This window comes from Falco punctatus, assembly GCF_963210335.1.
Source record: "Falco punctatus genome assembly, chromosome: 5".
Taxonomy (NCBI): domain Eukaryota; kingdom Metazoa; phylum Chordata; class Aves; order Falconiformes; family Falconidae; genus Falco; species Falco punctatus.
This window is the reverse complement of record NC_137584.1, coordinates 13,607,770-13,629,988: the sequence shown is the minus strand read 5'-3', so window position 1 is coordinate 13,629,988 and position 22,219 is coordinate 13,607,770. Positions and strand designations below refer to the sequence as shown.

Sequence of the window (22,219 nt, the reverse complement as noted above, 5' to 3'; positions counted from 1 at the left end):
TTTACTCCCAGATAAAAAGCAAATAAAGTATGTGGATGCAGAGATATAGATTGCATATGCACTTAATTTGACTTTCCAGATTATTGTGCCTATTTATTCAGCAGTAAATATGAATAAAATACTTGTAATTTTATTATTTCATTTTTATGTTGCTTGACAGTATTGAAATTGAGCATTAAAATAACATAATGGTAGATCGCTCTGCATGAACTCAGAATTCTGGATGTGTTAATGTAATTGTAGCTACTATGTTGATAAAACCGATGGTTGCATATGTCAGTTAGTCTTACATATGCAAATTTATAGAAGTTACTCTCGAAAATTGGAAACTATTCATTACCAGACCTAAAAGTGGTTTATTTTTCATTGTAGTATTCTGGGTTTTAAATAAAATTTGGGCGATTTAGCTGGAGAGAAAGGACACAACAGTAGGAGACACTGACTAATACTGAGACTTGTAAATTCTTAGACATATTTGTTACAAATGGGACGTTTCTTGGACTATCTATGTTTTGTCTTCCTCAAGTTCAAAAAACCAAGCATAGAATATTCACCCTTTTGATCTAAAATAAAGTTGCCCTTTAACCCTGAAGGTCTTATGCAGCCTAGTCTATTTGTAGGGTCTTAAACTCTGCTGATGCTCTTCTTTTGCTATTCACCTTCCGTTTTCTAGTATTTCCATTATATAAATTAAAATATTTCACTGCTTTGTAGGTGTTCTCAGAGTGCATGTAGACTTTTAGCATATTCATACGAAAGTATTGGGCAAACACTGTAATTTCGAGCACAGCTGCCTAAAAACTGGCTTTCATTTTTTCATTGCGTGTAATGACTTTTAAAGACATATGGGTACTTAGACTAAAACAAGCCAGATGATGTGCTTTGACTTTGTTTGTAAAATCGCCTTTCAGCTTTTCTCATCCCTAATCAGCTGTTTGACCATGTACTTTTTTCTTGTACAAATGAAAGCCATCAAAAGGCACATATTTCCTGTGTTACAGGTAGGATGAATTCCATATGAAAGAAAGAAGACAAACAATGGTAAGTGTTCCGAATTTTTTCTTCGTTGTGTATTTTTGTGGTTCATGAAACAATAGAAAATGTGGCAAGCTGTTTGTAATGTGGCAGTATGGTTGTATGCATGCATTTATATATCCATAGGAAAACAAAGCAATGTATGACTTTTAATAGATTAAGGACATATGTATTTTGTTACTTAATGTTACTATTTTTTTCTCTAAGCCTGGACTGGACTGATGTTTTACTGAATTCTAAAGATGCAGTAGTATTTATTTTTTTAGTAACTTTACTGAATTTTTCTACTAACACCTTAAAAAGTAGTGTATGTACAGAAATGTATTTTCCTTGAATGGTAATTAATACTTTAAAAATCATATGATATAGCTGTTGACATGACTGCAACTGGTAAATACAAGCTATATTTCAAGACATTGATTTATTTACTTTGACATGTATATATTTTAGATTAAAATGCCATTATTAACAATACAGAAAATATTAGCACTTAAAAAATAGACCAGGTAGCACTAAACGTTAAGAATGATACCACTCTACAATAAATTTTGGAGTTAGGGATTATCAGTGGCATTGGAATTGGAGATAAAATACGGACCTATGTTTTTGGTTGCTGTAGTATTACATTTGTTACTATTTGGTTATTTTAAGATGCTATAAAATGTCAAATAGTGGAGAAAATGTCTACGCTAAGACAACTAATATCGCAAAAGTATAGTGGTAAGTATTATCTCCGCATCTTTTTGCCAGTTATTTTGACCCCTTTACTGAAAATCTGAGTGCTTCCTAAGTATTCAGAAAAAGATGTAGCAGTTCGTGTTTTTTCCTCTTTTCTTCTCCTATAGAAGAAATGAAGTGACATCCAGCTTTTTTGCTGCTTAGGAGTGCTTAGCATGTGTGCACATGCATACAAGTAATTCTTTTTTGATGTAATTTTTGCCAAAGTTCCCTCCATTTGAGTGACATTTTTGCCCCATTTACATCTGTGTTAAAATTCCATTAACTTCCCCAAGGCTAGGTTTCCACCTGTTTTGTCTAAGTTCATTATAGTTCAGTCTAATGTATTTAAAAGCATTTACATTTTAATTGCTTCAGTGAAATGCAGTTGTCATGCCCGGCAAATCTTGCAGAGGGCAGAAGGGATCATTTGGCAAGGAACAATCCCACATAAGGGTTTATACAATGGAGTAGAAATATTAAGCTTTACATTCAATGTGAAATGGCATGGTAAGGGTTGTTTCAAATTAATCTCCTTTTAAAAAAATTGTTTTCAAGTAGAATACTGCTGCTTTTAAAGAGTTTTGTCAAAGCTTGCAGCTTCATTCCTGTATATGTGTTGTCATAAGCAACACAAGTTAAAAATGTGGGTCTAACGAGATGGAGACAAATCTGTTGGCAACACACAGACAAGAGTGAATTATGCTACTTGGCTGGTTTGGAGATGTAGTCGTGCCAAAAAAGAAACAAAAGTTGAAAGTGAGTGTTGTCAATAAAGAAAAATTTTCTACAAAAGGTAAGTCTGTCCCTTTGCCCCCCAGTTCTCTCACCTTTTCCCCTGTGTCTTGCCTGGAGCTGCAGTTGTTACAGAAGTTGTTCAGGAGAGCAGTTCACCTCTGGTGTGGGAGATGGAACATGCTCTGCACATCTGTGCTAAGTATGATTTCAAACTTAAATTTCTGTCATCGTCTTGGTGTATTTGCCTAGGCTCTTGCCTGGATCCAGGTCTAATCCTGTCTTCTGTGTGCAAGTAAGTGCTTTAGCTAAACTCTGAGATAGCTGAAAAACTGTTTAACTGCGAAGATAACACAGGATATTGTCTTATTTGCTGTGTTGCTTCAGCTTGTATCACCATTTTTTCCAGTGTTTTGCTGGTACAAAGGAGACAAGATGATGTATAGACAATGTTTTCTCTGGAGTGTACCAGTAACTGTAAGGTGAACAAGAGCACAGGTGACTGGGATTCCTAAGATGTTTATGATAATAGATGTTTTGCCATTTGGTTTTTTGGTTTGTAAACAGTAAGGTTTTCCTTGTTCCCAATTTTCACGTCACTAGACGTTCAAGACTATTCATTAATGTAAACAGTGTTGTCTATAAATACGTATGGTGGCAGTCCCTAATGTTGAGGTCCTCAACTAGAAGAAATCTGTATAATCCCTTTAATTTATGTGAACTGGCATAATCCAGTCTAGTTGAAGATCTGGGCCAGAGTATGGGAAGCATATATGTTAGCCAGGGAAGGTTGTAGTAGTTTCTAATTCTTACTGTTTGCATATGGATGTGGAGTGTTTTGAAGTTGATGTAGTCTAAATAAGGTGTTTTTAATTTTCTGTTTGGACTGTTGAAATCTCAGTAAGTGGAACAACACCTTTGGTTTGGGGAGTTATGTTTCATTATTGCCTCATAGGAAATGAAGACCCAGTTTGGATATGGACTTTTGAGCAATACTGAAACTCCAAGGGACAGAAATACTTGTTCAAAGAATTAATTGACTCTATGTGCAGAGTGTTAGGCAATTAAAATGTTTAGCTAATTCAGAACTTGTATTCATTGAAATTACTAAGACTGTATATTCTTGTAAACAGCTGAATCCAGATATTTAGAGCATGTAAAATGAAGTAAACCAAATAGATTTTAAGAATTTTGTTGCTTGAAAGAGCAGTAAGAAATGCAGTTCTGTTCAAATCAAAACTGATAATGCCTTTCACTAGGAGGAGAGCTTTTATAAAGGGTCTTTCAACTGAGGATCTCACAACTCTGCCTGAAACACTGAATTAGGGCTCAACACTGAAGCTTTTATCAAATGAACTGTCTGAAGGGGAAGGGAGTGCTCTGATAATCTGTCAGCTGTGGGACTGGGCTCTTGCACCTCACCCTATGAGGGAAGGCAGCTTTACTTTCTGTAATTTACGAATGAGCAAGTGAGAAGTGTGACTTGCCTGAAGTTACACCACAAGCCTGTGGTGAAGTTGTGGAATAAAACACCCTAGCAGACGTGTACGTAAGCTGCAATTTCATCTTTCTCTTGTGATTCTAAGTTGGGAAGAACAACAACTGTTTTGAAATTTAAACCAGAAAGATAATCGTGTCTTTCCATGTGATTTGTTAGTTATCCTGGCTAGTTATCTTGGTTGAAATGAGGAAACGCTTTTCAAAATTGGTGAGGGGTGAGGGTGGTTGGTGCAAAAACCTAACTCTACACATTTTCTGACCTGAAGACCAGTTGGTCTAAATTGACGTTAAGCTAATAGGTTTTCATATAATAGTCACCGCTTTCCTCCCCCCCCCCCCCCCAATCAGGATGATCCTACTAGAGAAAGATAAAATGTTTTGGGTATATATAAATGAGATAATGTTTAATTAAAGCCCTACTTTCTCTGTCTTCTGTGTATCTATTTCTAGTCTTTTTACTTTTCTACGTCCTTCTATCTGGTTTACATCTTTAAAATGCAATATGGAAAACTGCCACAAGCACACTTGGAGAACCTGAGAGAAGTGCGGTTTCACACATTCAAAAGAGAGCCAGTGGCAATCTCACCATTTCATCACAGACAGATGATACTACAAGAACCTTCAGGTTTGTAAATGGTAAATTTGAAAAGGCAAAACAAATGTCAGTAATCTGCTGTGCTTTGCAGCATCGGTGCCATAATTAGGTGCACTCTCTTGGTTACTTGGGTGGCTGATTTTTAAATTTATGATAGAGTATATAAAATTAATGATGTGTGCTTACACTTAAGTGATAAAAGCTAGTTTCTGCCCATGTGCTAATGTACATAATTGGTTCTTGACAACTAGAAACGAGATATTCTTTCATCCATGCATTCATACTCTGGCAGTTTAATTTATGGAACAGATTATTTTGAGGGGGTGGGGTGGAAGGAGAAAAAAACCCATTTCTTAGATTGTTACTGGACTTGGGATATACAAGTATGATTATGTAAAATCTGTGTCTGGGTGGCTGTTTGTCCTTTCCTGCAGAGTATTCTGTGCTCACTGAGTGGGAGGGTCACACTGTGTGAGACTAATAAGGACAGAGCTGCATCCCCCTCTACCACTCTTTGGAGGCTCACTCTTGCAACTCCTCGGCAATACAGCAGCTCTGCACGGGCATTTTTAGTGCTTCTGGGGGACGTACTAAAATAAAAATTAAAGGTAAGCAACTCATAATTTGTACTCAATTGTCTAAACGCCTCAAATGCACACACCCCCCACAATATTACTGGTTTGTTTTGTCGTATTTTTTTGGGGGGGGTTGGTGGTGGGTTTTGTGCTGTTCGGGTTTTTTTGTTTGTTTATTGAGGGGTGAGGTTTGTGGGGTGGTTTGTTGTTGGGGTGTTTTTGTTTTTTTTTTCCAAAAATTGCCATTTAAGTTTATCACTGATGTTCCTATATTAACTATGTCTTATATAAACATGCACAGTAAGACTTTAATGTACTGTAATCAGTCTACACTATAGGCATCTGCTGTTGGTTGTGTAAATATTGTATATGTTTGCGAGTGACTATAGGTACATGATAATGAAGACAGCCCTACAAAATCTGCAGTAATTTACAAAACTGATTAGACTGTTGCAAATTGCCACAATGTTGGTCATGCTTATGAATTGTATGCATATATTTACACGTGAAAATCTACCTAGTAGCACGTGTCGTTCTAATTAGCACGCGTACCGCGCGGGCTACATCCAGCCGGTGGAACCCCGCGCGGGAGCGGCGGCGCGGGTGGGATGCGCGGCACATGCCCTGCGGCGAGGGGACCCGCGCGCTTCGGCAGCTCCTGGGCAAATGCCGGGAGTGTGGAGCGGGGGGCGCCGGTCCCCGGCAGGCTGGCGCCGGCGCTGCAGAACCCGTCCCGGAGCCCGCCCCGCCGCGGGCCGGCAGCGCCCGCGCCCCGCGGCCCCCTCACCTGTCCGCCCCTGCAGGTGCCGCGGCGCTGCCCCGCGGCCGGCCGGCCCCTCGCGGCGTCCCGGCGGCAGAGGGCCCCCTCGCTCCCTGCGGCCGCCCGGCACCGCTCGCAGGCGCCGCTGGCCCGAGCGGGCTCCCGGCCCCGCTCCGCCCCGGTGCTGCGGAGGAAGCGGCCCTCGCTCCACTCGCCGGGGGCCGCCCGCTGCCGGCGCCGCAGGCAGGTTCCGGAGGGACGGGGAGGGGGGCGGGGGTGCCCGGGCCGGCGCCTCGCTGCTCCGCGCCGCCCTTGCCGCCCGCCCGCCGTTACACCGTGCCTCCGGCAAACGCCGCTCGGTCCGGGAGCGGCCACGCTGCCCGTCCAGCTGCGGGGGCTCGGGGCGGTGCGAGGGCGCAGCCTCCCGCAGCAGCCGGCGGGAGGTGACCCACGCCCGGAGGTGCGGCAGCGGCGAGGGGGTGGCGGTGGCGGTGACTGAATTGGCAAGAGTCCTTCAGAAAATGAGACCTCTGGAGTGGCAGCTCTAGTGAATTCCTGATGCCTGCTCGTCAGGCAGGTGCAGGAAATTAAATGATAATGTTATTTGAACGTGTATTCACTTTGCTGCTGTTGGGGAGGCTGGAAAAGTTAATGATGGTGTAGTTGCTGTCAGTACATGTGACTGACAGAATAGCTGTGATAATGAATCGGGCGCCGTGCAAAAATAATTACAAGAATTGTGGTTTAGGTGTGTGATTTGTTTGTCTTACAGAAAATATGATTAGAAAAAAATATTTGTCTTTTCTGTGTTTCATTAAATTCAAGCGTATCTGTACATTGCAGTCAGCTTAGAAGAAAAGCGGATACTGTCTTTGGAGGACAGAAGACACGTTGTTGAAGCCAGACTTCAATCTTTTCTGAAAATTAAGCTGTAAACTAATACAGGCTGCTCTAGGCACTCATGTGTTTCGCAAGCCAGAGAAATAACGTATTTTGGATTCTTTTGCACTTAAAGGATTGCATGTTGTCCTTCTTCAATTTGAAGACAACTTTGGCAGTCACTGGCAGTGTTGTGACACCGGTTCAGCTAATATATTTAAAATTGAAAACCTGGGAGAGAAAGAAACTTAGTCATTACTGGAGAGATGAAAATTTAGTGCTTTTACAACTAATGTCTGTGAGTTAATATTTCTGAGTTTCATAAAGGTGTAAAGGAGTATATTGGGTCATTTACTTCTAAATTTACACAAGTGTCTTTCTGTAGCTCCTTACAACAGATAAATGATACGCTGTGTGTGTGACTAGCAACTTCCTCTTTTCCTGCCAGATCAGAAATTCATGTTTGTCGTTTTCTGATGGGGTGAGGGGAAAAGAATAAGAAGAGATTGTTCTGAATATGATTATTTTCTGTTTCAGATTTGTAACTGATTGTTCACATGTGTCCAGGGGGAGATGAAGTACGTTGGATCCTGCATAGCTTGGCTTTGTATGGCACTCTGCCTCCTCCTTCCTGTTTCTACTTCTGTGGCTGTCAGTGACCAGACAGGTACTTCCATTTTTCTTGCCTATCACAGACCAAAGGCATAAATCTCAGTACTGAACAAATCTGAACAAATGATGACAGTACATGGAAAATAAGCAGTATGAGCAGGTAAAATTATACAAGACTGTTAAAAATATCTTTTTTTCCAAAAAGTCTTAAGTTTGAAGCAGTTTCAAAGCAGCCTTTCTTTTTCCTGTGCTTGGAAGGTTCATGTTTGGAAGCCCTTGTAGTTCCTAGGAGTTTTGTTTTGTTTTGTACTTTTCAATTTGCCATACAAAACAAGATTCTAAATCAGAGCTTGCAAAACTTCAGTGAACAAAATCACGTGGCTTTATTAGAGCAGATCAGTGATCACATTGACCTAAACAACCTAATGCTCACGTTAACCTCATCTAAACTTAATCCCCAGACCAGGGCGTTCATTTCAGAGATGCAGAGTTAGACAAAACCTTGTGCCTAAGACAGAGGAAAGGTATAAAGTGATATCGTTTAACTTAAAAGCTGTTGCCCATCTTCTGCATATTTGTTCATCCTTCTGTTTTCTTCTTTCTCTTACTGTCCACATGTTTTCTAGCTCTCTCACTTAAACTCTCCATTGACACTCCAGAATGTGGTAAATTCTGTCTTAATGGCACATCACATATGCTTGTAGAATAAGGAATTGATCGGTTTTCTAGAATTGTTCAGCCTCAGCACGTACCTCAACTTTCTAAAATTTTCCTACAGAATCTTTTTATTAGCAAGGAGAACGTGCTTGTTGCTATTTAAATGGAAGTAAAAAGAGTTCTCTTTTATTTTATTTTTTAGAAAATGAAATTTATTTTTGGTAATGTTGTTTTTCCAGAAACCCGATGAAAGATAATAGAAGCTATACATATACAACCATTTTGAATCTCTGTAACACATTTGAGACTCAGGCCCAAGAAATTTAAAAAGTCAATGACTAGAATAATGACCATTTTACTACTCCTAGGTACAATATTTAACAAATAGTAAGTATAATGTGTGAACTCTAAGGTAAGAATAATGTGTTGCGAAGAGGCTGGATTTGAGTCTAAGACTTTTTTGCCTTGCATTTTTAAGGCAGCAAGGCTAAGTGCCCTGCTGATGAATTACTCTTAACCCCCGTGAGAGAGTGAGTCTACGTCATTCTCTTCAGCTGTCTGAATGAAGCAAAAAAGGTAGTCTCCTCTGTCTTTGCGAGCTGGTGGATTGTAGAAGGGAAATTTTAAAAGTGCTAGAAGGGTGTGAGTGCAGAAGTTGCCTAATAATAAAAACTAATAAATGGAAACTCGAAAAATTTTAAAACAAAATGCCAGGAAGCATTGTCTCTTTACTTTTTTCTTTCTTGCTCCCCTGCCCCCCCACCCCCCCCCCCCCCCCCCGCCAAATAAATGGTGTCTTAGTAAAAGGTGGACCAGTCATAGATGTGGCAGATACACTGAACTGCTAACAAATGGTGTATCTGAACTGTATATTCTGTTAGAAGTTTGGGGCTAGACAGCCAGCAGGGAAGTTGCAGTTTTCCTTAACCTGATTGCCACAAATGGATCAAATATGGGTCAAATTGAACTGCTGGGAAGAAGAGGAGAGATTGAGCCTCTCCTGAGAATAACTGATGGTGTGCAATCGAGAGAGGCTTCTGCTGTTTGAGGTGATACAGGCAGATGGTGAGGAATAACAAGTAGATAGCTGCCAGCTTGAGCAGCTCTGCCGACAGCAGGGAATAGGCTCAGAGTGAAGGCTCAGGTTGATAACAGGAAAGAGACTCTTCTAGAGACCAAAGGGATGGTTACTGTCCAAAAAAGACATACGAGTGACAGACCAGAAAGTGGGAGCTGAGACAGAATGGACCCTGTGACGGTGCAGCAGTAAGGGGTACAGGTGTGTCTGTGAGCCTCTTGTTAATCTACCCTGTTCAGCTGAACTGAGTACTCCGTTTTGCAAAACTGTCTCATTCTAGTTTGGTAATTTGTATACAGATTAATCTGTTACAAATTGGAAATTACTCACTTCAAGAAGAGAGAAATATCTAACCTCTATTTTTTTTTTTTCCTTCTTTCTTTCTTTCATTAACTGAGGTTTTTGGGTCTTTGTTCTCTCCCGTCTTTCCCATGTACTGGTTCTGTTTGGATCAGCATCTGTCCTTCAGGATCTGCCTAAGCAGTCCTTTTGGTTTTCTTCCTTCAACAACATATGGTTAGCATTTATTTCTCACTCTGCTAATATGAAAGCTTTTCCAGCAAAGCCCATTTAGATAGAATCTTGGATTATTGCATTTACATCCTGAAATTTCTCACCTGATCCACTTGAGTCTAAAGGAATGGCCTTCAAACACAGGGAAAAGTATAAAATAAAGTTAATCTGAAGGGGGCGGATGTGGGGGAAGAAGTGTGTTAGGGGAAGGAAATCTCTTGTGCAAGAGAAAGGATTAACTTCTGTGCATATGTAGGGGAGAGCTTTCTGAGCTGGCATTCTGAGTATACTTTGGGGCTTAATCATTGGGTCAATATTGTAATAAATAAATAACAGTATTGGGGAAAAAATGTCAGTGACACAGTATGCCAGATCATCTTAGAGCAGTCCTCCTTAGGCTCTGAACATGTGCCAGTAACAGTTTGATTCACATCAAAGATTTCTTTCAGTTCTCTCTTGTCCAGAAATTTTGATATCCTTAATTGTTCATCAGAAGGAAGCATTTATTTCTAATGACAGAATATAGCAAATCTGAGGGAGAGGGTTCAGGAGTTCTCCACAATCATGTTTTTGATCTGATGTCAAGAATATTTTCTTCATGTTGTCAACTTACTTTTTTATTATTATTATTAATACAACTATTGCTGGGAACATTTGGTTTCGCAGCATGGACATGAGCTCTTTCTGTAGTGACACGTGAAGTTCGAATGTGATCATTCCTGAATGCTTCATTTTAAGAATATTAATACTTTGTCTCATTCCCACATCATTGCTGCTTTTTCAACTTTCTTTTACAATTAGTGTTTTTCAAAGTCACTTGCTAACCCATGAAAAATGTAGTGTAAACACAGTCCTGGGACTGTCAGGCATGGTGAATTTCCATTGCCTTTTGACATGGAATGTGTTTTGAAAGTATTGGCTTGAGATCATAATTTTAGATAGGCATTTTATACCCAAATACAGTGAGTGGTTTCAAATATGCAAATCAGTTTACCTTTTTGGTTTTCATGTTTTAAGTACAGCTAGACACTTCTCAAAGTCAAGATAATGGCTCCACAGTAACTCACATATACAGTGTATTCATATTCTTAATATTGTGAATATTTAAGGTTGGACCCACAAACTATTGTAGCCATTGCGGTGTTTAAGTGACCTCTCCACCCTTGGATTCCTTAACTTGTAGTTAAATACTAAGTCATCTTGAGCAGTGAATAAGGAGCTTTAGTTATCCATAAGAATGTGGTTCATGAAAACCTGCCCACTGTGGAAAGCCACTTCATCTGGTAAGAGAGATCCCAGGCCACAAAGGAGGATTTTCTCAGCTACATACATTCTCCCAGTGTGAAGCCCATTGTTTTTTATGGAATGGTACAGAAAGAAAAAAGCATCAACGCCTACAGCCAAGATATTCACCTGTAATATTGTAGAATAGTTTGTGTTGGAAGGGACCTTTAAAGAACATCTAGTCTAACCCTCCTGCAATGAGCAGGGATACCTTCAGCTAAATCAGGTTGCTCAGAGCCCTGTCCACCCTGACCTTGGATATTTCCAGGGATGGAGCACCTACCATCTCCCTGGGCAAAACCTGTTCCAAGTGTTTCGCCACCCATACTGTAACAAAATTTCTTCCTTATATGTAGTCTAAATTTGTTCTCTTTTAGTTTAAAACCGTTACCCCTCATCCTATGGCTATAGGCCCTACTAAAACATTTGTCCCCATCTTTCTTATAAGCCCACTTTAATCGCTGAAAGGCTATAATAAGGTGTCTCTGGAGCCTTCTCTTCTCCAGGCTGAACAACCCCAACTCTCTTAGCCTTTCTTCATAGAAGTGTTCCATCCTTCTGATCATTTTGGTGGCCCTCCTCTGGACCCACTTCAACAGGTTCATGTCTGTCTTGTAGTGAGGACTCCAGACCTGGATGCAGCACTCCAGGGGGGGCTCATGAGAGCAGAGTAGAGGAGGAAGAACTATGTCTCTCAACCTGCTGGCCTGCTTCTTTTGGTTTAGCCCAGGATATGGTTGGCTTTCTGGGCTGCGAGTACACATTGACAGCTCATGCCCAGCTTTTCATCCACCAATACCCCCAAGTTCCTTCTCCTCAGAGCTGCTTTCCATTCCCTTCATCCCTCAGCCTGGTGTTGCCCTGATCCATGTGCAGGACCTTGCATTTGATCTTCTTGAACCTCATGAGGTTCACTTGGGCCCACTTCAAGCTTGTCGAGGCCACTCTGGGTGGCATCCCATCCCTCCAGTGTGTCAACTGCACCACTCAGCTTGGTGTCACCTGCAAACTTGCTGAGGGTGCACTTGATCCCGCTGTGTCATTGATGAAGATGTTAACCTGGTCCCGATACAGACCCCTGATGGACACCACTCATCACTTATCTCCATCTGGATATTGAGTCATCGACCAAAGGACAGTGCCTTTGGATGTGACCATCCAACCAATTTCTTGTCTACCAAACAGTCGACCCATCAAATCCATGTCTCTCCAATTTAGAGAGAAAGATGTTGTGGGGGACGGTGTCAAAGGCCCAACAGAAGTCCATATAGATGACATCTGTAGCTCTTCCCTTGCCCACTCCATTGTAGGAGTCCGCTAGGCTGGTCAGGCCAGACTTGCCCTTGGTGAAGCCATGCTGGCTGTCTTGAATAATATGAAGTAATCTTTTTTACCACTTACTCTTCGTTATGGGAGAATCCAGTTCTCCGGGGTCTAAGGTGAGCATCCTAATACTTGAACTCCATTGGTATGTATTTCTTAATCCTGCCTGCCAAAGCTGTTATTTCCATAACCATCTAAATAGTTGCCAGACTTGGAGTTGACTTCTTTCCTATATCAGAAAAGTCGTAGATTCAGTCTCATTCATTCCTCTTTCCACACTTGTCTTAAGAGAAGTACATTGTAGTGTATTATGATGTGGCTTGCAGAGTAAAAAAGGAAAACAAAACAGTCACATCTTCCTTTCTGGTACTGTTATAATGCTACAGGAGTGTAGGAAATCTGGAATACTTTATTTGAAAGCATGCCAGCTGAGTCTGTTTATCTTCATTGCAAATACATTTGAGGTGGCCTCATTGGATGGTGTTGCTGACACTTGCGGGTATGCCACAAACTCCAAAGAGATTCCCTATGTCTACATATTTATGCAGCCTGATCCAGAAAGAGCGTGAGACAAATCCTAGCTAATACAGGTTTCTGCCTGAAGCTTGAGTCTGACATCAGATGTGGGTATGTGTTAGGTGGGGCTTTGCTGTCTGACCACGTTCTTTTGACCAGTCATGCTTACTTGATGGAAACTTCGGTGCCCTTGCAATGTGCGTGACAGTGGTGTTAGATGGCAGCTGAAAATTTCACCTGAACATGAAGTTTAATTGGAAAGTAGCAGATAGGTACTTGTAAATTGAATCTAGCTGTTACTGGGGGATCTGGAGGAGCCAGGAGTTCTTATTGGAAGCTACAGTTCCCAGTCAGGAAGTGCACACAAGAGATGTCTGTAAGAGAGACTGAAGCATGCACCAAAGTCTCCTCTGTCCTCATTTGCACGGAAAGGAAAACTGGGCATGGGGCCTAGATGGAAGCTGCAGTGTGTTTCAACAGGTGCCCTGATCATTCCAGGAATTCAGAACATGCCATTGCATGTTGCAGCAGATACATCTAAACGCAATGCCTTTATATATCTATCTATCTATATATATATATCTTTGTATAATGCTATTAGAAAACAAAAATATTCTTACTAGCATCTTATTGGAGAGAAAGATCAGTGGTCTGCGATACATCTGCTTGATCTGCGTAAATATATATTTCTGAAACTATTAGGTTGATTTTACAGTAATTAGCTCCTATGTAGAACTCACTGATTTCTAAAGATTAAGGTCTGCAATTTGTCCTATGGATAGATGATCTTATTAATTTATAGGTGTGTTCACTTGAGCTTTGACATCACCATTTTAATATGAGTAATTGACTTCAGTCCAGAAAGACCCAGTTTTATCACATGCAGAGCTATCTTGCGTATAATGTAAGCTTGTTCTTTTTACTGCTTGATTACTTTTATGGTTATGTATTTTAACAGGGCAGGTAGGTACATGGTTTCCATGCCTGGACTAGTGGTAAGGGTTTGTCTTGTTCTTTTTCTTCTCTGAGTGTCTTCTCGTAGAACTTCTAATTCAGCTACCCACAGGATGAATGGGTAAACTGTCTGGTTTAGGCCAAAGAAAATCTAAAGATCTGCCAGCAGTACTAAAAATCTTGGGAAAGGCTAACTTTCTGACTGTACAAACTGTAATTATAGAAAAAAAATTCATCAATCTATACCAATGAAAGTTGTCAGTCTTGGTATGGAGAGGTTTTGCTTTTAATATTTGAAAGTTTTGCCTTAGCTCTCTGGTAAAAAGAATAACATTGGGCTAAAGGAGTGCATCGGCAGCATGAGATAGAATAAGATTCATAGTAACCCTTTCAGTTCTTCTGGGGATATAGGATACAATTAAATAAATAACACTTAAATGGCCTGTCTGTGCTGTGACTATTACACCACAGATAAAAATAGGTCCACGGTCCATTCTGTGGCATGTGAGGAATTATTGCTATCATCTGGATAACACAGAAATTAAGGCTTGAGTCTTTATTTGGACTTGAAAGACAGTGGCTGTGGGGAATAAGTTAAAACTCTCTAGTCGTTAGCCACTCAACCCTCATGTAAGTTAATGCTGAAAACAAAAGCACAGTCGTGTCTCAGGTTCGCTAGAGATTGCTACACTAGTTTGAGGTAAAATCAGATACGAGTAATATCTGGCTTCTCTTATGGTAAGTACTGCAAAGCAATTTAACCAAAAAGGGAATCTCCATAGTAATCTTATAGATAAAGAGATAAACATATTTTAAAAACCTTGGTCAGAAAACACAGATTTAAGAAAAATGTTTGTCAATGTATGGGTGACATGCTTTTGTGTCTTCAGCCCTAGCAGGCTTCCTTTACACAAAGATACTTCTTAAACCTATACTTGTGTAAATCTACCATAACCACACTCATTGTTTTAAAGTGGCTATAGATAAAAGTCTATGGTTTGACAATCTGTATAAGCAATTGAAGGCTGAGGTTTGTAGATTAGAGGGTATCTAAGGTGAGCCTGTTTCTGTCCCCATAGTGTGTGTGTATATGTATCAAATGGTGTATTGAAATTGCTTTGAAATTTCTATGTGAGTATGTAATTCCAGTGAATGCTTTTCACGCTACATAAAACTCCATTCAAACCAGGAACAGCAAAATATTTAGTTTCGTTTTCAGAGATTTCAACATCAATATTCCTTACAGCTCTGTCTTTTCTGGGGAAGGGGAATTTACGGTGTTTTTAATGCATATGTTTCATCTCCTTTGTCATGAAGCTTTATATCTGTCTGTATAGGTAAATGCATGTACATACACATATTTATGCACAGGTCTGAAAGAAAGAGAGAACACGTTCTTTTAGACCCTTAGCGATACATTAATTTTTGAGTGATGTTACTTGTAATTGTAGATTGCAATTAGAACTTAATGAATCGTATGGAAAAAAAAACATCTTCTACCTGGTCTGTTCTTTCGTTAACCATGTTGTCAGGAGATGTCTTTATATCCGAATTATGTAATTTAGTTTCACTGGTTATTTCTGACTAGCCATTCTTAATCCAGATCAAATACAGTGACACATTTAATAGAATTTAAGACTTCTGAAGAATAATATGTTTTCTACATTGCTACAGAATGAATGACAAATTCCACACGCTTCGAGATTACAAGTATAGCTATTTTGAATGCCAACTTTCAGTCTGGATGCTCTTGGAAATCTTTAAATATAGATGATTTCCACATTAGTGGTAGGTCATTCCTCCTTACTTTTTTCATTGAACTGACAGTTCAGAAAGCCCCTCGACCTTCACTGCTCAGCAGCTTCAGATATGGCCATCTTTTTAGTTGCATCAGCTCAAAAAGCAGGTCTGTGCTTGATAAACGTATGGGACAAATCATGCTTGTCGTCTTCCACTTGATAGTTTTATTAGCATTCAGTGGAGCTATTTGCAAAGTTTCCTAAAGAATGAGCCATATTTCTGACCCATATACAAGTGACGTTCATCTGTATTTGCTTCTTAAAAGTATGTATTCCTCTGTGTATATATTTTTTTTTAAAAAAAGGACTTTATGCAAGTAAGATACTGCATATTGATAATATAGTGTTTAATCTAAATGTTCAGTTACATTTAACCTTAGAATTTACCATTCCACATTCTAGAACATTCTGCTTGTTTACCTAAATACTCTGGATCAGACTTAATCCCCTGTAAAACTTCTTAATTTTCAACCTTTTTTTTTTTTTTCCAAAATACAAGTATTGCTTACATTATTTATTATATGATTATATCCTTGTTAATTCACATTTTGAAATTACTGTTCACCGAAGTAACAATAGATAATTGTCATGGTAATCAAGCGTTTATGCTTGATTCATTAATGGGGGAAAAGGTATTTTCTGATAATATACCCAGAAATACCAAAAAAACTTGAAATAGATGCTATTGCTTTATAGAGTATTGTAGATGGAAAGAGCTTGGTAAGAATTTGGTGTTTTTCATCTGTTTATATTGTTCATGTGAACTTTAATCAGAGAAAGCTGAATTAAAACGTGATAAAATTTGTATCTGCTTGTATTAGTGTAGTATGAAATCTGAAATATCATTGCGCTTATTTAGATTTTTGTAATTTGGTTTATTTCTGGTTTTTATATTCTGAAAGAAACAAAAATATTCCTGTTAATATTGCTATCACTGTCATAATAGTTTGTTCATTCTTGTTTTATAGAATTTTATGACAGATACTAAACTGTATTCTCTTGAAGGTGCTGTGTGTCCTTTAATGAGTACAGTTGCCCGTCATCTCAAACAAATCAACAGAGACAGTCTTGGTGTTTCAGGTAAATGACTATGCTAATATGGATATCTAAAATAACTGGGTAGTAGTGAATGTAATCATGGTCTGACTGATGCTGGCTTTAAAACTGAAAGGACAGTACAGAATGCCATCCCCATGCTCCAAAAGCTGCTGTTGTTTTTAGGAAGGTGGGGTTAAAATCAGAATGTCTTGGTTTTGGAAAGTATTCATTCAGGTTCTGCAGTCACACGCATTTCCATTGTTTTTCCTAAACATCCTTTGTTCTTATTAGTTCAGATGATAAAAGGAAATAACAAAAGCATTTCTCAGGTTGCAAGTCATCTACTTGAGTGAATTTTGCACTGATAGTTTCTCGGTTGATAAAATTAATATTGGAAGTTTCTCTGACTTGAAGCATTGGTTTTCAAAATAGCTTGTCAGTCTGTACTCCACAAAGTCACCAAGCATGCTAAAAGTCAATTTTTACCTCTGTTTTTCAAATTCCATTAAACAAAGAAAATCATTGTATTGTATTTTACAGGGTTTGATCTGGCAGAAAGCTTTTCTTTGAGGCAAACATCTTGCGGAGGGGAAAAAAACTGTTTTAAACTGGGAAGCGCACCTCTTGTCAGAGACACAAAGTAAGTAAGGTACTCCTGTCATCCAAAGTCTTTAAAAGAAAGAGCTCAGACTAAATGCTACTGACGAACTGAAACACTGAGCAGTGTATCCAAAGGATACCACAGAAAGGCAAGTATGTCTGTTTTCAGACATTTTCATCTGTAACAGTTTTTAGTTCAGGAAGCATTTTGATTCAGGTGTGGTTTTTTTTCTTCTGGAATCTGGAAGCATCTAGGTAGAAAGTTAATTGTGAATATCTTTTTCTTAAACCATGAATCTGCTACTGAAAACTCTACTGTTTATACATGAATACTGATAAAATAAAGGAAACAACTTTTATGATACGACAAGAAGTCTTATACTGATCTTCCCTCAGTGAAATTGGCTGTCCTCCCGTTACTGATGGCAGCATTAAAAAGAGAGTGAGTCACAGTTTCCTCAGACACTATATTTTCATGATTTTTGTTTGTTTGTTTCTGGTGGAATTGGCATCTTGCCTTTGAGCAGCAACAGAATAGTGGGTACTCCGTGTAAAGGTGAAGCTAGGCAGCACCCTAGTGCAACATAGGGTGGGGTGAAAGGCAGAGACTGCATGAAAAATCAAAAAGAATGTGAAAGAGAGTAAGGCGTAATGGGATTGGGTGGATTTAAGTTTGCACAGGAACAAGGAAATGGCAAGAAGTGGTTAGGAATGTAGTTTCAAGTTCCCCGTGCTTAGTGGAGAGAGGATCTTCTCAGAGCTTCTTGGTTGAGATGTGCTCAGAGTCATGAGACTGTCATTTCTGTACAGTGTGTTCCTGTGATGACAAGGGAAGCAACTGTATTCCCGTGTCTTCAGGTTGAGTATTCTCTGTTGCAAGAGGACGGGCTCCAGCTTGCCTGGGAAAAAAAAAAATACACCTGCCCTTGGACTTCCCCTTTGCTTGGATCATGGGCAGAGCAAAGAGGGGCTGTGGGTAGCATGAGGCCAGGGGAGAGGGAGAAGAGAGGAGCTGGAAGCACTCAATCACAACACAACACAAAGTGATCTCTGGGAGAGGAGAATGATTAAAGAAATAGGACCTAAATAGTCTAGATTACTAGATAGATTATAAATTTCTCTGAGGTATTCAATATTGTAAATACTAAATATTTATGCTTGTGTAGTTCTGCAAAGTTAAAGAAAGTAATCACTGGTTTTAAATACCTTGGACGTTAGCTATTGAAAAAAAAAAAAGACCAGATGAAATTACTTGACACAGTGCTCTATTTTTATTAGCTTCTTCCCAGTATTATCAAGATCATCTTATGAAAAGGAACAGGTAAAAATTAGGTACCACCCATACATGTCTTTACTAAAAATATTTTGAAAGTTTGTCAGTAAGAAAACCTTTTCTAAAACTCATTATTAACTTTACAGATTTTTTTTCCAGTGGACGGTAATTTAAGGGAAACGTGAGACTATAAAGGATTAGAAAATCAAGGCAATAACAAAAAATGTGGGGCAATTTTCCTTTAGGAATTAGGAATGAAGTAGTGCTTTGAGTGCAGCTAAATGCATATTGCAAGCTGACTTTATTCTGAAACTAAGAAAATCAATGGCAAAAATGGAGTGAGAGGAGCTAGAAATTGGAAAAGGGTGAATTATTTAAAATTCCTACTACTTTCAGGGAAGATTCATGGTTTGAAAGGATTGATTTCTAAGAATCCAGCGTTTTTGAAAGCTGATGTTGAGGTTGGAAAATGTAAAGCTTTTTTCCTAGCTTTTATTAGTAGGCCTGAATACTAATGTCTGTGTTTTATTTTCTTCTTTTAAAAACAGTTTATTAGTGAAGGCAGTGAAAATGAGGAAATAGCATCATGGCTGATAGCTGTGGCTTAGCAAAGCCTCAGCTCTTAGCGGTTGCAAGGAAAATATTCGAGAAAGACTTAATTATTGGTTTTAAATTTCCATATGGAGTGAGAGAGAAATCTAACAGATATTTTGGATATTTTTCTGTATTTTATTTTTTCAGCTTTTTGGAGGGAGGATGGCTCCTTGAGACAAAAGCGGCTAGTTTTTCTTCATTTTCAGTGTAGCTTGGGTGGGGGATAAAGAATTTTGGTGAAGGGTAAACCTGGAAGGCAGGTGGTTTGGCTTTAAAAGTCTCTTGCTTCTCATGTTCCTCTGCCTCCCTGTTGTTTTTTTCTGTGTATTCTCATTAAATAAAAACTAAGGAGAAAATCTTTCCAGTTTCCTCTAAAGATATGCATATGTAATGAATGAAAACTTCATCTGGATGAAGCAACTGGGATGATTATTAATAAAATGCAAAACAGTGCTAATGTATGAGTACAGTTAGGCTGAAAACTGGTATCACGTTACCAATGTTAAGAAGGTACAAGATAAGCTTTTCTGTCAGATTGCTGTGGAAGTGAATAGCACCTCTTACATATATCTTCCTGAACAAAATAAGGATTAAAAGTACTTTCAATAACATTTCAGCGTTGCAGTATTTCTGTTAAATCCTAGTTCTTATAACAATAGTCTTGCTCATACTTTTTTAACCTTTCTTCACAGGGAAATGCATGTTATAACTAAGAATAGAATTTAAATTTTTATTCAGTGTTGAATATCTAATAGCTTTCTGTTGTCAGACAAGATTTTTTAAAATTATTTGTTGAAAGTATTTTTGATACTCTTCTGAACTTCTGAGTTGTTTTTTAAAAATAAGGGCAGAGGGCAGTCAGGAGCACAAACTCAGGTTTGGCATGATAGGATTACAATGAAGGATACTCAGGGACTCAGATATCTGTTGTCATAACCTTATAATTTTCTTTATCTCAGTTATCAGTGTACAATGTCTTGCAACGTATTATTTTTATTTAAGCCTCATTCTCTTCCATTATGTCAGATTGTGTGGTTCCAGACCCCTTGCATTATTAGATGCACAGAGGTTTTGGGGATCATTCTGCCTCAGAAAATATTTTAGTAGACATGGTGTGCAGTAAGCAGCAGAACAGTGTTTGTTATCCGTCCTGCAGGAAACTGAGAGTATCTGATTAAGCTGACTAGCAACTATCAAGTAACTTGGCACATCTCCTCTTGCATTTCATTCATTCAGTTGTAGTGTGGTTAATAGAAAGCTATGCTGTGCCATTTTTCTTGTGTGATGCCATTTTGGTTTTTTTTTCAATGGACTTGGCATAGTGTTGCACCTATTTATATGTTGTAAATAATTTACAATGCAGTGTCAGCTTGGGAAATCGATTATGTCTACTTATGTTGCATCTTAGTTATATCTTCCTTTTTTTTTTTTTTTTTGTGAAGGAGTTCTGTACATATTTTGTCTTTGATAAGAAAGAGATAGCTTTTCTTATGCTCCATGCAAATGATTATTAAATATTAATTTAATTATAATAATATTTTCAGGATTAAAGAGTGATTTTTCAAGTAAAATACTGGGAGTTACTTATTGCAGCTCTTGTGTGGACATTAGTAAGTTATTCCTGAGTAAAGCAGTATAATTGAGCCTTTGAATCCTAAAGGAATTCACAGTAAAATACTGTTATGCAGATGATCTAGGTATATAGTCATCATAATAGTAATTTTATAATGTAATTTTATTTCAGTAAATAGTTTATAGAGTCATATTTTGTCCTCTATAGTTTAATATGTACTGCCTATGCAGTGTATTCCAGTTCATCTGAGAACTTTCTGACAAAAGCAGCACAGGGCTCTGTGCTGACAGCAACTCCTCAGATCTGCCAGCAGTAATCCCTGCTTGTGGACATGAGGCCTTTTAGACTAATCTTTATTCTTTAGTTGCCTTAGCGTAAATAGCATTATGATAAAATAATTTCTCTGTCCTTCTCTAAAGATGCATCAGATATCAGTTGTTCCTCGTTCTCGCTTTTCTGGGTTGCTAGTGGGCCATTTTTTTTCTCCTTTGAAAGCACCGATAAAGGAGATAATATGTTGATTTCGGCTGAGTTTCAGAATGTTTTGGAAATGGATGTTTATGATTAGCAAATCTTCATGGCGCAGTCATGGCTTTCTTATTTTGTAGTTTGGCTTGACAAACCATACTAATTTACTGAGGAGATGATCGTATCTAGCTGTTAAATGATCTCAGCATTACAGCAGTTGGGAGTACTCACAATTTTTTTAGGAATTCTTCCCCTTTTTGGTGTAAGATACTGTAAAAGAGCTTGGATTTTGACTGTATTTGAACTACTGAGCTCCGTCAGCAACGTTGTCACTCACTACTGCCAGAAGAGCTGTGGCTGTGACTTGGGCCGTATTTCAGAGAAAGTGTTTCACCTCCTTGTGATGTCTAGTTATTGGATGCAGAAATACTGTTCCCACTTCTGTCAGTAGGTTCCAGGTTTTAGGATTCTTTCTATTAAGAACAGAAATCAATGACGAAAGAATATTTGTGCGTTTTTTTTGTTTTGTTTTTTTTGCTTTGTTTTTAATATTAACCTTTTTAATTGCAAAAAATGTATAGGGAATTGCATTTCCTACAGCACAGCTGGCATCAAGAGAAGCAGTTTCTGTGCTCACCGTTTGAAGCCTTTTCATAGATAGCACTTTTCTCCTCAAAGTCACCTATCTCTGGGTGGCTTTGCAACCATTTACTGTGTCATATGTTCTCTGGCTGTATCAGTTAAGACTTCTTTCTTCACCAAAATAATAAATACAGGGTTCCTTGCATGTGACTTCAGCTGCCAGTGAATGTCCACATAGGTGTTATTTTTGATTAGTTTGGCACATGGCATGTATTTTGGGCAGTGGAGTCAGGTTGAACAGTCTTCTTGAGAAATATTGTTAAGACACATATTAAGAAGTGGTGAACCTGTTTCTTAAATACAGTATAGAATGGATAGATGTGTAAATCATGAGTTCCTGAAAGATTTCATTGAAAACTTAAAACATCTACTGAAAATGGCTATGAGGTGGCACCACTGTTTGGAGGCAGTAATTAGTTATGCTAACCAACTTTTATCTGTGCCTACACAAAATCCTGCTAGCCTTTGGTCTATTAAAGTATTAGGTGGGTTTGTAAGA

At 38.8% G+C, this 22,219-nt stretch overlaps 1 protein-coding gene across 5 annotated transcripts in view; it reads left to right on the top strand.

Annotated features, from left to right (window-relative positions):
- The first annotated feature begins 494 nt into the window (after nt 1-494).
- Nucleotides 495-22,219, top strand: part of COL19A1 (collagen type XIX alpha 1 chain) — a 209,414-nt gene continuing 187,689 nt past the window's right edge. For 2 of the 5 annotated variants that reach the window (XM_080388823.1, XM_080388824.1), the window contains exons 1-4: nt 495-5,190; nt 7,334-7,463; nt 16,538-16,612; nt 17,111-17,210. In XM_080388823.1, the coding sequence (XP_080244949.1) occupies nt 7,370-7,463; nt 16,538-16,612; nt 17,111-17,210 (269 nt within the window). In that variant the 5' untranslated portion in view covers nt 495-5,190; nt 7,334-7,369. Of the gene's footprint in view, nt 5,191-5,288; nt 6,378-7,333; nt 7,464-16,537; nt 16,613-17,110; nt 17,211-22,219 lie in introns of those variants that run through there. The other 3 variants (XM_080388821.1, XM_080388820.1, XM_080388822.1) reach the window with 3 other exon arrangements.